The 17470-nt window shown below is 38.8% G+C and overlaps 1 protein-coding gene across 3 annotated transcripts in view; it reads left to right on the top strand.

The window, feature by feature from the left end:
* Positions 1-17470, top strand: part of PSMA1 (proteasome 20S subunit alpha 1) — a 30788-nt gene that overhangs the window by 8917 nt on the left and 4401 nt on the right. The window contains exons 1-4 of one of the 3 annotated variants that reach the window (XM_080595890.1): positions 12013-12128; positions 12436-12480; positions 16170-16271; positions 16783-16886. In XM_080595890.1, the coding sequence (XP_080452016.1) occupies positions 12126-12128; positions 12436-12480; positions 16170-16271; positions 16783-16886 (254 nt within the window). In that variant the 5' untranslated portion in view covers positions 12013-12125. Of the gene's footprint in view, positions 1-6640; positions 6754-12012; positions 12129-12435; positions 12481-12582; positions 12735-16169; positions 16272-16782; positions 16887-17470 lie in introns of those variants that run through there. The other 2 variants (XM_080595891.1, XM_080595892.1) reach the window with 2 other exon arrangements.

Raw genomic sequence — 17470 nt, 5'->3', positions numbered from 1 at the left:
TAGCAGTTTGCTAACTGTAGGTCTCATAGATGCAGGCAACCTCTGGGATTTAAAACACTACACACTGCTTTCATTATCTGATATATAAAAATGCCAAAACAGCTATGTACCTGGGAGTTAGCCAAATACCAAAGAAGCTGAGTGACGTACTTTGACTGAAGTTGCTCACATCATGGATTCAAATTGTTGCTATTAGTTCTGAGGCATTTTATGTTTAAAAGTGAACATCAGATGTAAGGTATTGCTAAAGGTTGCGTTTAAGCTAGATTTTATGTTCTTTACTTTTGCTATAGTTTACTCACTGGGAAGTTGCTTAAGTAGCCCTATTAATTAAAATATTTTACATTTGGCATGTTTGCTTTCTTTAATGCTGAAATTGAGAAATCTATTTTCTACACATAAATGTAGTTTTCCTTGATTTATTAATGTGTCCCCTTCCTATGTGATTGCAACATTTTTTCATGCAAGTTCTGAAAGGGGTAGAGGGAAGAAGGAAAACAGCATTCCCAATTTAAGGAAATGGTTAGTTAAACTTTTAATGCTTTCTGATATATTAGGAAAAAAAATCATTCTCCAAGCTCTGTTTATGCATTTTATAGTTTAGGATCTGCCTTTCTGGAATTTTTAAAATGTGCTTGGAGCAGTGACAGTGTTAAATGAAAACCTGGGATATATCCTATTCAGTTATCTCCACAGCCAGGCCTCCTACACAAGTAGGTCTTCACCAAATCTAATGGTGCAATTCACATATTTCTGAAGAGAACAACTTTGAATTGGTGTAAAATACAATAATCTGACATGGATATTAAAATAACTGAGGAGTATTCAGATTTTGAGGTGAGAGGCCTGATTCTGTACACTGCCCAGCAAAATAAAAGAGCTTTAGAGAGGACAGGCAGGAATGCTGCTTTAGTAGATGTTTTTTATACTGGTGCTTTAGGCAGTAACGATCTAGAAGCAGGATCACGCTTCTGAGACATCTAGCTAAAAGTAGTTTTTAATAACAGATATGGAAATATATTGGCTTGGGACATAAATGTATATAATCATTTATTTTACTGTATGTGAGGTAATGATTCCAGTTGCCAGAGTACTATGCATTAACTACATTTATTTTGTCTTTGTGTTCATGTGAAGGATTATTAAACTATTTTCAAAAATGGGCATTAGTTATTTACGGTGTCTTTATGAAACGTTTGTGAAATCAGGCTGTGCTTTACCAGTTACTTGGAAAGTTAGCCTTAAATGACAAAATGACTTGCAGAAATTGTGTAAATAAGTAATAAGAAGTATTAATTATTATAAGTATATATAATTATATTATACTTATTACTTGTAATTATTATAAGTTATAAGAAATTATGTAAATAAGTGTAACGTCAACCTGCAGAATCAGGTATGTTCCATATATTAGAACTATTTAATCACTGGAGTTCAAAAATACAAATCTAAATTATTTAGACGTAGAATGCAAACAATATGTTCCAGGACTGGAAAGCCTGTTATTCTGATAAGAAATCTGACATCTTTTTCCGTTTCTCCCTCTGATTGCTGACCAAGACCTTAGTACCTGGCAGCAATGTGGGACAGTTGGAAAGGCTTGTCAGACCTGCAGCTTCCTAGTACCTGTTTTCCAAAGAGAGCTCTAATACCAGAGTACTGTAATGTCCTAAAGGAAGATCTCCCTGTGCTCTAGATCTTCACAACCCCCTCAGTGCTTAAGTACCATCCAAGGCTACTTTTCTGAGAACTCCTGAGTTACTTGTGCTCCATAAAAGACTTCAGTCTCACTTAAGTTCCACATTTGGAACTGACTTGTGTTCTCATACTATTATCACAAGATCTTTGACGATCTTTTGACCTTTATCTGCCTAAAGATACTGCCTAAAGATTTTTGCCAGAAGCTTTGCCTAACGTTACTGTCTGATTACTGCCTAAAGATGTGTGCCGGAAGTTGGACGCTCTGATTATTGAGGGTGATGTGTCATCTAGAAGAATCCTGCGAGCCTTGCTTGACGCAGCAGGGACAGCAGTCTGTGCTTTCACCTCCTCCTTATTTCTTAGGCAATTTCCTTGGCTTCTGTGTTCCCAGAGAGAATGAAACAATTATAAAGAATGATTCCTTAGCATCCGTTACAAAGGGACATTACACACTGTAGAGGGTGTGAGCTGGAACATCTTAACAGAAGCAAGCAGAAGTGGAAGGACTATCTGCTCTTCGACTGCTTGTAAACTACAGGCTTGTGGCTGAGTCTAGGCAATATCATTATCTAATTACCCATTCTTTAAGGTGTTTGTAACAGATGCTTGCTTTCTTGGCTAGAAGTTGTCCTTGGGTGACTTGAGATCAGGGAGCTATGCTGTCCTCCTGAGCAGTAAAGCATCATATGTGAGATGTTTCTGCTAGCAATCTGCCTGGGTTCTTGAATGAGTTAGAAAAATAGATTAGGTCATTTGAAGCATCCATATCACAGGCAGGAAGTTTGGGAGAGTGTTCTGGACACTTCTCTTGAAGAATATGGTTAATCAACACTGACTCTTTCCTTGGACATGAATAGGCAATGCCACCTCCAGAATGTCTTCCAGACCTGCTGTTTATTCAACTGTTAAATGAGACAGGCACAATCATTTCAACCACACATTTTCTAATCTTCAGAGTTGTTTGGAAGATAAAATGGTAATTATGATCACATTAATAGCTAAAGCTAGCTGATAGTAAGTAGAACTTATTTCAGAATCTGCACTAATGCCAAAATCTGCTGTCTTCTAGTACAGCAACCCAAGCCATTGCCTTCACATCAATATCTCTTAAGTATGAACATAAGGCTGACTTGACATGAAGATTTCAACTTCTCTATTGAATTCAACTTCATTATTGAATTTTATTTTTTTTTTTTAATGCCCAGAGACTATTTATTTGGCCATCAGAGAAATACCTTGATTAATAGAGGAACAAATAAGAGGCAAATGTATTGGGCTAAGTAGACTTAATTCGCCACGTGATACACAGAAAAGTCAATTTCCCTTTCCTTGGCCTCATTGTCTCTGTTTCCTGGATGGAGCTGGGTTCCTCTGGCAGCTCAGTCTATTTGACAGCTGTTTCAGCACGGCACTTCCAAGCTGGTGGCTTCTTTGGCTTTGTTGATACTGTAGTAATTGTATATTGAAGGATTTGTATTTTTGTCTCCTTCATGAAGCAATTTTCAAGTACGATCTGAACACGGTAGTTTTTTCCTCTGTTTCTGAGCACTTTTTGAGTGGTCGGAAACAGTACTTACACTTTTAAGTGCTTGTCAAATGTTTATCACAGGTCCTTCACAACTTATGCTATTGAGATCTTGGGAAGAAGTATGCATTACGAAAGTAAAAGTATGGAAGAATGCACACAAAGCTAGATTTGTGTAAAAACTGTTAGTAACTTTTTAAAGAAAACTTTTTTAGTTTTCTAGAAGTTAGTAACTTTAAAGTTAGTAACTTTTAAAGAAAAAGTTACTGACCATACTGACCAAAGTTACTGACCATAAAATGGAGATATGCATGTGCAGCAATGCAACTTAAGAAATGACATTTCCTGATCTGAGAAACATTCTGTGAAATTCATGTTCGCTGGACTTGGTAGAAATGATAGTATACTGCATTCCTCCCTGGCTAGTAACCAGAGAAAGCTGGTCAATTTGATACCACTGCTCAAAAGCCTGTTACAGGGAACATAAACCACTTCAAAGCAATGAAGCACTGCTGTCATTTTACTCATACGCTACAGCTGCAAATGTTATATTCTTAAAACTTTTTGTAAAAATGCAAACGTGCATAACAAAGTTGTTTTTCTGTTGACTTCTGTTGTATTTTAGAGTTTCTTTCCTTCTTTATGGTTTATCAGATTTAGGCTAAAGGACTATTCACAGATTTGTTCCCGTAGGTTGATGTCCAGGATATAGTTTAATCCTTTAAATTCATAATGTGAATGCTTCTGGTGTGAAATTTGGAGAAATACACTCACACAAACTACATGTCCCAAGTATAATTAAAACCGTGGCTATACTAAAGTCAAAGCGGAAAAAAAAATCATCATTGATGATGCAAAGATTGTAATTTAGAAACTGGATTTTAAAGCTGAAGTTGAATATATTTTGAAGAATAAAATACCTAAAGAAATGGATGATGAGCGTGATTAGCATTAGAAACACGTTGCTATCACATCAGTGATATACGGCAAGCCTATGTATACCTGGGTGAAGATTGGTAATTACTGATAAGGAAGCAGCACCAGGGCATACTTTAAATTGCATTGTGTGAATGTTTTTTGGGTAAGATCCTAAACAAATTAACCTAATGTTTTGCTTTAGTGGTAAGAATGCTACTTTTGAAGAAATTAATCTAAATAATGTGTACTGAATATTGTATAAAGTCAGTAGTGAGAATATATTTACTGCTCACTATGAAACAAGGAGGTGCCCAGGACTTTCTGGAAATTGTATCACCATAACGCATTTCGAGTTGCATAACCAGAAAGTGATAACCTCAGTCACAGGTTGCTTTTCAAAATCTAGAGGCACATACTCAATTTTCAAGCTCAAAAGTATCTTCCTGCTTTTATTAATCACTATAAGATACTTGAAAGGGTCTATACAAATGCAAAGATCTTCTGATTTTCTCCTTTCTTAAAATTATTTTCCATGTTTCACATATGGAATCTTCTGTTTGTCTGAAGAATTGTTCCTGTTGTTATAATGATGTGATAAGAACATCTCAAAAATGTTTTAGTGCTAGAGAACCTGTTGTGAATGACATAAATAGTCACAAATTTAGCTGATATATAGTTCTTAAAATCAAAGCCAGCTGTGCAGATGTGTTGACTATATAGTGATATGCTAATAACCAGTGCAGAGGTTTTTAGATGCTAGCTGATTTCGAGACAGGGTTATAATAAGACTGGAATTAATTTAGAGCTCTTCAGGCCTTTCACTGAATCCTTCCATAGACTGGGCTTAGGAGCCAAGGGTTGCACCAAATACTTTGGATTTAGAACCACCCTTACATCAATGGAATTTGTTCACAATTTAGGCATGTATGATGCACTGTCTGAGCTCAGTCATCTGCGAGAACAATGGAAGACAATGGACATTATGCTGCCAGAACCTATCTTACGTTTGTCAGGACAGGCTTAGGTTTCTGTTCCCATCGCTGTTAGTTTTGGAATATATGCAATAAAGATGGCAGTGCCAAACAAAATTTGTACTATGAAAACCAGGGATATGAATGACAGCAATGCTGTTAAAATGCATGTAGCAAAATTAGGAACTTGGCAAATACTAGAAAAAGAAAAGGCTGATGACAGCAAGATTTTTTAAGACTAAAGCTTACTCAAACATCTATTTTTTTCCTTCATAGTAATTCTGTATTGTAGTCATTCCTAATCAAAAACTGAATCCATGCTATGAATGGTTTGAGTCACTTTTTGAAGAACAACCAGAATTGTTGCCTAAATAGTAACTGAATATTACAATAAGTTCAATACTCCTATAGCACTTGAAAATGCCTGTAAAGTTAAGTGTCATGCAAATCCTTAATGTCTTGCAAGGAATGTTAAGTCATTCCTAGGGTGGTCTTTCCTCATTTTTAAATGATACAAAAAACGTAGCTTAATTGCCTCTGGCAAATTTATTTGTGTATGTGAATGCATTTCCATTTTTCAAGCAGAAAATTTTGGCAACAATAGATGAGTGCAAAAACACTCTGTGAACCTTTCATTGTGCAATCCATGTATAAGTACTCATTGTAAAATATTTATGGAATGTAAATGCATAACTAAGAAGGTAATACTTTGTCTAGCCATTAATTTAATATGACAATAATGTCTGTTGTAAGGAAATAGGATCCATTAGTGTTCTCATGGATTACAAAGGATTTCTCTCTGTCTCTTTATCACTCTGTGGTTTCCAACTTTTGCTGACAATTATAGTTATTTCTTTCACAGGTAGAAATTTTGAAAAATTTCATCATTAATATAACTGACACAGAATTCAATCATGAACTCGTGTAATTCATATATGTCTGTCTCAGAAAGTTATGTATCTACTGTTGAATGTTTGACAGCTTGGTTTTCATTCAGTTTTATTCATAATCAAAAATCTAAAAATGAGTCAACAGCAGCAATTAATATATTTGAAATAGCTTATTTACCAATATGCATGCTGAAAATGTGCTTTTATGTTCAGACCCTTAAAATAACTACTGGTTTTTCATTGAAATAAAAAGCTTAACAGATTTTTGTAAAAGTAAATAAGGTGTTTCATAATACTCCCATAACAGACACCTGAAGAATTATCACCATCATTTGATGTCTCAGACAATATAATATACAGAGTTTAAATCACACCTTCTAGACTAGCAAGTAAATTATAGCTCAAAATATATTTTTCTTATATAATTAATGTATATGATACAGAAACCCTCACTGGGCATGAAGAAATTTCAAGACCAAGAAAGAACTAGCAATAACATCTGCATGAATTTCAAATTAAATATAATTTAGTTTGATTTATTCAAACAAGAAGTTACAAATCAAAACTATTCCTATGACCAACATATGCTACAACAGCTCTGCTGTGTTGAACCTTGTTCCCCTTATCTGTTCCAGGATTGGACAGAAAGAACCGGACTCCTTTCTGCAGTTCTCTTAACACATGGATTATTTTGTCCTGCTCTCAAGATTGCCTGATCGTTCTCAACCAGCTGTGATGATCAAGCAAGGTTAGTTGTTCAGAGGTCCTTTCCCAAAAAGGGCAACTGATGTCAGTTCACAAAAGCTATGGATTTTTTAAAAATTAGGAATTAGCTTTAAAATCTCACATTGCTAACATTTTTCATGACAGAATATTGAAGTGTTTTAAATTGGTCAGTAGTTTAAAAAATGTTAAAAATGCCTTTGGCAACATAAATGCAAGGCTGTCATAGAGAAATGATGTCTCATAGAGAAATGATGTCTGTACCTCTCCTGAGAACTTGCAGAAGAATAGGAGAGGAATTTGGCATCTTTTATAGAGACAAGTTATTTTTCCTATTTACGGTACTAAATGCAAAATGATTCATTCTTTTTTTTTTTCTTTGTGAGAGCCTTTGAGATCATCTTTAAATAATTCTAGGGTCAAGTATGTATGTTTATGGCAGCTGTCAGAAATATTTTCTGTCAGTCTTAACTTAGTTGATGGACATGTCATCGTATTCGACTGCCCCATGCAGATGCTTAAAATTAATTCTAGATGTTATAAAATAGCCATTAATGAAGAAGTAAATTTATTAGCTGTATTGCTTCCAAGTATAGACTGTTTGCATTGTCAAGAGAGTAAGACAGTTCTCAAAAAAAAAAACACCAAAAATCAAAATGTACAGTCCTGAATGTGTTGTAACAATATCCAATTTAATCTTAAGTAGCCTTAATTTGATAAAATGTTCATGAAGATGGAACGTTGGCTTCATATTTCTGTCTGAATAATGGTATTTGGGGCATTATTAAGCCCAATTTTATTGTATATATTGAGATCCAGGTTCATGGCATTAAAATCAAAGGACAAAAATCATCAGCTTGAGAAATGTAAGAGTTTAATGTGAGGTGATGATGAATCGTGGTGACTTGAGACTAAATTAGGTTTAAATGTAATCCTACTAAATATGGCATATTAATTAAAGGGTCTTCTAAAACATGTGATTGCTATTTCTGCCCTATGTATTTGTAGACTACAGTGAATAAGATTTAGTAGGGGAGTGAAGACTACTTTTCAAGGTCTGCTCATTTTCCTGATTATCATTTCTAAGAGTCTTGTACTCATTTTCAGAAAAGCATATCCACCCTTTCTTCTGTTGGCCTCGTTGACTTGAGTATCAAATGTACTTTGACCATAGGATACAAAAAAGATCTAAACTGTACAAGTCTCGAGATTTTGCTATTCTTAGTTTCTTACAACATCCCACATTTCACTTTAACAGGTGTAGCATTGTTACAAAGCCACAACAAAGACTGCCTAAAACTTTTTGTTTCATTAATAATTTCTTTTTTTATTGTTTGTTTGTTGTTGTTTGTTAGTTACCTAATATGTAAATTTGCAATGGCAAAATGGAAAGGCAGTATATGAAATAGTGGTATTTTGTAGCTTCTATTGGTATGCTGGCATACTTATTATATAGCATCAATGTTATTTCATAGCAGCTTCTAATATTTTGTTTCCACATGTTCTTGGTTATGCCACCTGTTATAGGAGTGGCCTATCACTTTGCCTGGCTTGTGGCCTTTTCTCCATTCATTTTCTTTAGCTAAAATAGTACCTTTCAAGTCTCCTGAGGCTAATATTGACCACTTATTTCTCCCAGTAGTAATAGTCAGATTCCCAACACTTACTAGATATTAAACAATGTTTTTTATTATTATTATTATTTGTTGAATATTGAGATTAATTGATAATACTTTTATTCTTATATGTAGACAGCTACTTACTGGAGAAAGCTGTACAACACAAGTCATGAAATGCAGGCTAAAGAAATTAACGGATTTGAATCTTACAGTGGTACACCCATTCCTACTTGTGAAATGGTAACAGCACTGCCGTTTGCCAGTAATAAGTTGTCCATCTGCCAGGAGTGGCTTCATTATCTCCCTGTCCTTTCCCCTTTTCCAAGGGGATGAAGATGCCACCTTAATTCAGTCTGTCTCTTATTTTAGCACAACAGTTTTCTTTCTTTTGTTTGCAGTCTGCTGTCCCTAGGCAGCAAGAAACGTGCAGATGCTGGGTGTGTTACAGTTGGAACCAAAAAAAAAAAAACAACACACCATAAAACTACAGGATCATAGTACTCAGCAGCACAGTGGTTAATGTAGATTGATCATGAGTGGTATCCCAAAGGTGGACTTGGTGGAATGTCATTTCCTCTAATGAATCAGCAGTAGGGAGGGCGTAAGTGCCCTTCCCTTTTAGTTCCTGTATGTTAATCTCTTCAGAGCCAGCCTGCCATTGCTCAGATGTCAGATGCTGTTTATAACTACGCTGGGAATGTAACAGAACAAAAGAGTATCATTAATTTCTCTTGAGACTTTATATGCTCATTTTAGGTTAGCTGTTTTTTCCCTGCTGCAATTGATTCAAATATTGTATCAGCAGTTTTGCAAGGTGGCTTGAAAAGTCATCCTGTGTGTGAATTTGTCCAGCTGATCTTTGAATCTGTGACCAAATTGTGTTCAGTTGCAAGTATTTCCACAGTGCAGGTATTCCATGTCTCAGTACATATCCTTGTCTTTTCTTGAACCTGCTGCTTTTAATGGCACCCAATTTCAGCATCGGAGAAGTGACAAGAAGACATTTTTCTGCTGTGTCAGTCAACTATGCCTGCATTGCTCTAGTCTTTTGGCAAGGATTTTTATCTCCTGTGAAGCTGTCTAAAACTGTCAGATCACTTCATGCAGGCCACTGTACACCATTAAATATATCAGGAGTGACATTTTCCCAAGTGCAGAGGTCAACACAGCACTTGTCCATTGCTTAAATTTTACTGACACCATAATTTAAGGCCTTCAATCAAATTTTCGTAACTTTAGATGAGTGAAAAACCACAAACTTCATTTATTTCAGTAACTGCTCAGTAATATGTATATTTGGGAAAATATATATATATAAATGCTTTTTTGCTTTGATAACTTCGTTAACTGAAAAAGAGCTATTTGATTTCGCCTTGTTGATTCCTTTCTCTCATTTTTGTACTTTTAAACGGTAGTGCACCCAAGATGTGAATAGAAATAAACTGCAAAAGCACTGGAATTGCACCTGCTTGTAAAGGGCTCAGACTGAGCCTAAGGGGGGGGACACAGGAGTACTGAGTAGAGGGAAGTGAATGACTTCCTTCCCCTGTAAGCACTTCCTGGTTCCTAGAGAATATTCCTGTCTCTGATAACCTCCTGCGTTGCTGCCTTGGGAATGTGGTAGCAGTTACGCTGTCTCAAGCACTCAGGAGAGCAGCTGAAACTCCATCCAGTGCCTGCCTCACTGCTTTGCCCAGCTCATCAGTAAAGGAGGGAAAGAAGCTTCTGTGCAACATTTTTCAATGCCACATTACTTGAGCCAGTTTGGTTTTGAGGAATTTCTTAATAGCTGGACTTTATAACTTGAAGTTTTGGATATATTTTTCTATCCATACATTAAAAAAAAAAAAATTATGCAGGAAAATACTGAAGTTGCAATTTAATGTACCTATGTAATAGTTGATACAGCTTCTAAAAATTCATTTGTATAGATTTCATCTAATTTTCTAGTGTGAAGTTTTAAAAAATCCTGCCTCTTTATTACCAGAAATGTGGTTCCTAACATTACTTCCTGTTCTTATCAGTATACACACAGAACAATAGAGTCTTGGCATAGTTTAGCATTCTATGAAAACTAATACACTTTTGCCAAAAGAGAGGAAATATCTGTCTATTGTTCTGTTACTGCAGGTGGAGTAAGCAGACCTTTCGGGAGTCACTTATTGCTGTAAGGAAGTTATTACAGAATGGCATTATAGCAGAGACTACAGGAATATTTACTGAAAGTTCACTGTAACTTGAAAGCTCGTCAGCTCACTTAAAATGTTTATATATCCTGTTTCAATGCACATCAAACAGTGTTGAAGAAAGGAAGTTATTTCACATCGATTGTTTTTTTATTAATCACAAAGCTTAAACATAACGAGTTAGATAATTAAAATCAGTCTGTTTAGATTTCTTTTCTAGACAACACCGTGGTCCTCTCCAGTGAAAAGTTTTGTACAAATTCACCAGTGCTAAGAGAAATGTTATCATTGGTCCCACAATAACCAAAAGGTACGCACGCAATACTGGTTTGATTTGAGTGACCGTGATTCCAGCAGCTGGGTACTTGTTGAAAAAATAAAACATACAAATATAGTACCACCTGATTCTTGTTTGTCTTCATGCTTAAGTCCTGCAACCCTACATAGAAGTTCTCCTAGTAATTCTTTTTTTACTCGCTTTTCAGTTACAATTGTATACACATTTTAATCATCCAAAATAAGAGCTCCAGTAAGCAATTCATTTCTGTTAAGCACTTTGTTTTCTACCTTTAGTGTGAGAGCAAAAAGACCCACTTAGAAATCGCATCTTAGCTGTAATTAAGACACAGTGATATTTTCTAGTATTATTCATAATTGTGCTTGTCATTTGACTGTTATATTATTTCAGAGGCTTCCTGTACTTTTTTTCCAAAACATAAGAGGATATCCAGTCTGCTAGATCTGATTAACAGTGGCTGTTGTTTTGCTCCTACCAGCCTTTTTTTTTTTTTATGTTAGTTACTTAAGCTTATAACCTTTGTTAGCATAGACCCTGTATGAAAACTTAATTGCAGACTGGGAAGCCCAACAAGTTGTACGCTTTGTGCTTGTGATAAAAGGGCAAGGGCTAAAAATACAGCTTTAAAACCTGCTTCTAGTGATTTCAGAATAAGTAGCTCTAAACCCTTTAGTCTCCTGAAGCAAGATATACAATTTGTATGCTTGCTGTCTGCACAAGATCGCGTTTAATTCTGACTGCGTGGATAATTTACATTTGTATCCTGCCTTCGCGTGTATAAAGTTTGGCTTCTGTTTTGTTTCAGTGCCCTGGTCAGCAGCTCTCACTTCTTCCAGTCTCCTTTTTAGCTCCAGTACTGCCCACCTCCCTTCTTTAGCTGGAGTTTTCTCCATCCTTTCGCCTTCTGCTCTCACAAAAACCCTCGTTTTGAAAAGAAAATAATCATGGTTAGCGATATTAAAATTGGAGAAAAAAAAAAAAAAAAAGGTCGAATACTACCATGAACGCTACTCATCAGTCGGGGGGTGAGGAGGCATGGCCTGAGCTGGCCGTGCTACGGAGGGAAAGCAAAAAGCAGGCGCAGACCGGGCACCTCCGCAGGGGGAACGCGTGCGACGGGAGCAAACCGCGCAGGCGCCGCGGGGCGGGGGCGGGGGCGGGGGCGGGCGGAGCTCGCCCGCTCGGTGAGTCGGGGCGCGGCTGGTGCCGCCTGGCCGCCCGCAGGCCGAGCGATCGCTGCCCGAGCGCTGCCGCTCGCCGCCCCGGAGCCCGCGCCGCCGTCGGGGGAGGCAGGATGGTGAGCGGCAGGGCCGGGCGGGCAGGGCCGGCGCCCGCGGCACCGCCGGGCCCTGCGCCGAGCGGGGGGGACGGCGGCGGGGGGAGAGGGAAGGGAGCGGGGAGCGGGGCCGTGAGTCAGCACTTGGCGGGGACGGGGCCTTGGGGCCGGGCCTGCCCCGCGCTGCGGCCTCCCCGGGCGGCCCCGGCCCCGGCCGCTGCTGCCCGGCACGGCGCCGGCTGCGGCCGCGCGGGATCGCGGCCGGGGCTTGCCCGGGCCTCCGGCCCCGGCGCGGGCCGCGCTGACGGCTGTGCCTTTGTGCCCGCAGTTCCGCAACCAGTACGACAACGACGTCACCGTGTGGAGCCCCCAGGTAAGCCGGCCTTCGCGCTCGGCCCGCTTCGCCGCCCGGCACCGCGCGGGGGGGCCTCGGCAGCACCGGGCTGCCCGCGGGGCCGCCGGCAGGCCGCGGCGCCCGGAACGGGAGCAGCGGGCCCGCGGCCCTGAGCCTGCTCTGCCGGCCCGGGAGCTCACAGGGCGCCGAGGTGACCGCAGGCGCTCGTCCTGGATGCGCCGGAGAGGCAGAGCGGCCATCGGCATTGTTTTACAGGGAGGAGTGCGAAGGTGGTGAGTAACGGGCCTGAAAGCACGGGGCTGAGGCTGCATCTCCCGAAGGCCAGGCTGCTGCGCCCTCGCTTTCTCTTTCGTTCCATAGCTGACGTTGGGAATGCTTAGTCAGCGGCCGGAAAGAATTCTCCTACAATTGATCTTGCAAGGGCTTCGTTCGAGCTGTTCGGTACAAAAGATTGACACAAGTAAAGTTAAGGCTTAGTGCTTAAGTGGGAAGGTACTGACTTCGTCAAGTAAGGCGTAACAGCAGCTGTTTGTCGTTTTGATCGGTTAGTTTTTACTGCCTTGGAAGCCCCCATCTCAATGACTGTACCCAAACAGTAACCTGAAGCATTGAATCTGAAATTCTGATTATTTTTTTTCAGAATGAATAAGCAAATCTGAATTTTATAAGTTGAAATGCTCGCAAGCATCCGTGTTAAATAAATGCTAAGTATAAAGCTTATAGCACTGAGAGTTAGCACATGCTGGAGGTTAAATGCAATATTATTTTGTAGTGCAAGTTGCATTGTGCTTTAATGATGAAGTCTGTTCAGCTGCAGGTATCTTCAGCTCTCCATGTTGCGTAATGTTAGGGAGGCTTCACGCTACCTGTGTGTGAGGCTGTATTGTGATTTGCACTTGAATTGGTAATCCTGTTACCTCTGAATCAGTTTCATGTCAGTCTCACGCCGTATATTCTTCTAAAACTTACAGAGGCTGTGCTGAGTTAAGAATAGATATCTTAGAATTTTAGAAGCAAATGCCTGACACAGCTGAGGTGGTAAATTGCCTCTTCTTTTGCTATGTATGCTTCAAGATAAGGAACTTATGGAAAATAGGAGCCTTTTCTACATTTGGTAAAGCTAAAGACTTGTTTTAAATACAGCAATACGGCTTGTTATTTATAAAGCTACTGTATCACTGGTTTGTGGGTTTGTATTACTGCTGAAAAATTTCATCGCGTGGTACTATTTTGTGAAAGATAAATTTTCAAATATATTGAAACAGCGTTTTTGGTGCTTTTCATCCTACACGAATATAATCTTGAACGTACTTTAGTTAGTACCATGATAGCTGTAGATGGCTTTGAACTGCTTTGAGAAATGCATTTGTTTATCTCAAAGGATGATGAAAGCTTTGAGGAGATTTAACATATAAGAACGTGCCAGTGATATGAGCAGCAGCTTTTGGTTAAGGAAACGTGCATTTGAAAACGTTCAGTGCAGATACTTACTGTTACCTTCAAACTTCAGTGCATGCTGCAAATAACATGCAGCGAAATTGTCCCTGTCCAGTTCACACAGACACGCACATGCGCATAAGCGTGTGCACGTTCCATATGTTCAATACATTCCGTGTGTACCTTGTGTATCCCTTAGAACAGCCTGTATTGCTCTTTTCACTCTTCACTTTTGTTTGTGGTTTCAAGTTTGTTTGGTAGCGATAAGTCCTAAATTTTGCACAAATGAAACTGTGACAGGCCGTTCCCTGCAACCGATGATGTCGGTACCCCCCTCCCCTCACCACTTACAAAGGCACCTTTGGGAGCTGAAGATGGTGACAATGGGAGGGGAAGCCAGGCTGCCCGTTTCTCCCGGGCACTGCCACATCTCTCGCGTAGGACGCAGGCTAACAAACACCTAATGCTTTTGAGCTTTGTTTCTGCAGTAAATGTAATACTGATAACTCTCTCAATGCAGGCAAGTTGCTTCTTTACATAGTGAAGGTCTGCTCTGCTTGTTTGCGTTCTGTTGCTGTGCTGGTATCTTAAGAATTGCGTTGCTTTTAAAATTCCTCAGTGGCTATGGAGAAGAATTTTAGATTTGGTATTTCTTTTCCTTCTGGTCACGCACATTTGTAAGCTACAGCATCTTTTTGCATCTCTGGTCACCTCTGTGCATGTTATCTTTTCTAGTCTTCACTTCTAGACTGTTTTTTTCAATTTCCTAACTATCAAGTATTTTTTAGAGTTTAAAAACAATGTCGAGGCTGTTACTAATGTCTTTTTAGTATCTGAAAAGTCAAAGTCAGAATTCTGTATCCAAAATCGGAAAACTACATCTACCTCTCATCCCTCTTAATGATTGTCTTTCCTGACAGATCCTGCATTAGAGACTTTAATTTTTTCATCTCTTACTTTAAAATTACTTTCAGTAGACTTTTACAGTTTTTAGGCTTTTAGTAGCTATCATGAAATCATCAACAACACTCATTTCTACTTTCTTCATAAGTTGTCTTGAAAATATGAACAGCACTTTGATAAAAGCAGTTTAAAATCAGTGCTCCACACATTCCTGCAGGTGGCTGGGTCACAGAGGCTGTTATATGATACCATAATAATTCTGGGCATTGTTAGTAGAGGAGCAAAGAATAATCATGTTTCATTTGGGGGAATGTTTTCCAATATTGTTTTAAAGGGAAGGGGATACAAGATTAAAGGCTGGGCAGTGCTTCGTGGCTTTCCAGCCTTGTAAGTCATTCATGATAGTTGATAAACATCTGTTGGATGGGTCACCGTGTTTCTACACTGCTCTTGGACATGAAATACCTATATGTAGGATATGCTATGCATGTAGGAGACCTTGTATTTCTCTAAATAAATAAATCAAAAACCTTTTACAAACCATATGTATATACATAATGGAACTCATAAATGGAACTAATACGAGGTGATTTTTCTTTGCGTTATCACCAGCACATTCCTGTTGTAACAGCTCCAGCAGTGTGCTGTATTTTAATACACTGGAACTGATAGGAGATAACCGTGTGCTGCATTCGGTAATTCCAGTTCTTGCATAGCAGCAGTGACCATGCTGATTATTTGAAATAGGCTGGCCAACTAGAGCGCGGGAAATTAGCTGCTTTGCCCTCCGTGGTAGTACTGAAAGGATGTCGTCGTATTTTCCCACAAAGCTGCAGGCTGACTCTGCAGAACTTGGGGGGAATTAATTGTCTTTGAGACCTCTACTCCTCTTTCAGGCTTTACTGCAGTTGACTAATAACTTGTTCAGAAGTTATTGGGGAATGGATGGTGAGACACAACAATTGCATAAGACTCGTTTCTTCAGGAAACTCGATTAAAAGTTACAAGTCCAACTTCAGCTGGAAGTTCCATCTTTGAATCGCATTGTCTTCGGTGGAATCAGTATCTAACAGAATGACAAAAGTTTTGTGATTCTGACAACATCAGACTTGTTCACCCTTTCAATTTTTTTGTATGTTTCTTTATATGCAATAGTGAGTGTCTCAGAGACAGCCAGATTTGTGTGGGTTAGTGGTGAAGAGTTTGCGAAAGATAAGAGGAAATACGTTGCTTGTAGACTTCAACTGTTATGCAGTCAGCGTACCTGTTGTGGTGGGGGGAATCAAAGGTCTGTAAATCAAAAAAACCATTGCAAGTTGATATAGAGGATTAATTTTAGAATGATTACCTTTGATTTTATTCTGTAGGGGCGAATTCATCAAATAGAATATGCCATGGAAGCCGTGAAACAAGGCTCAGCTACTGTGGGGCTGAAATCAAAAACGCATGCTGTCCTGGTAGCTTTAAAGGTAAGTTTAAAACTTTGTTTTGCGGATGGCAATGTTAGTACAAAAGTTCTGGTTTGTCAAGTTAGTTTAGCACAGTCTGAACTTTTTTTGCTTATGTAACATAAATGTAATCCCAGTTTCCTTTTGCTTTAGTACTAGTATAGAAACATATTTTCAGTACCTCTGCTAAGCAGATTTTCACAAAATCGTGAATGGAGTGAAAAATTTTCCCTCTAAAAGATAAGCACTCCTCTATTTTTTTGTTAGTTATTAAGTAGTAAAACTATTCATTTTCTTTAAAATTTGAGCAAGTGTCTGTTCTTTCTTCCTCTTAGTCTCCTACTGAAATGGAGCTAGTTTTTTTTTTTTTGGTCTTCTGTTGCAAGTTTATAGGTTGTGGGTTTATTTTTGTTGTTGTTTTTTTGACTGTTTCGTGATTATATTCAGTTCTTGCAGTAAATGTTAGCAGATTTCTCCACAGTGCTTGGCAAACTGGTCAGTCTGCCACGTAGCTTTCTCCTTTTATGTGTAGAGAGCACAGTCTGAGCTGGCAGCTCATCAGAAAAAAATCCTGTACGTTGACAACCATATCGGTATCTCCATTGCTGGACTTACTGCTGATGCAAGACTCTTGTGGTGAGTGTCTTAGCTGTTGACATAAACAGTTCTGCAATAATAAGTGAAAGTTCATTTGTAGACTATTGCGAATGAAATTTTATGGTCAGCTAAGGATTAGTCTCGCTCTGTTGTACTATGCCAAAGACCTCAGTATGAAATTCTGGCAGATTTTTAAGTTGTTGGCAGAAATCTTATTTGTTTGGCACTAAATTTTGCTCTTTGGTTTTGTTACTAGTAAGACAGTCCTGTCTGGTTTCCTCAGTGTGATGGGGTTTCCAAGCCGTCTGAGAAAGTGCATCACCTGTATCCCTTTAGTAGTTGCTGCTGTGTACATGCACTTAAGGTTATTAAAAGCATACAGTGCCTTGTGTGTCAGCTAGAGGGGTTTGCCTTTCACCTGTAGGCCACATAATTTCATCAAATGAGGTAAATACACACTGAAAGAGGTTTGATAGGAAAAGACAAAGAAGGCATTGGAAGAATTACTGAGATAAAATTTAATTGCTGTAATGTAACAAAGAAATGTTAGCATTTAACTATTTTTTTCCAGACGACCCATCTGTAGCCTGTGTGAACTTCCACCTTCCCTTTTGTATGACTGA

The sequence above is a fragment of the Anser brachyrhynchus genome, assembly GCF_964034855.1.
Source record: "Anser brachyrhynchus genome assembly, chromosome: 5".
Taxonomy (NCBI): Eukaryota; Metazoa; Chordata; class Aves; order Anseriformes; family Anatidae; genus Anser; species Anser brachyrhynchus.
This window is presented reverse-complemented; position numbering and strand designations above follow the sequence as displayed.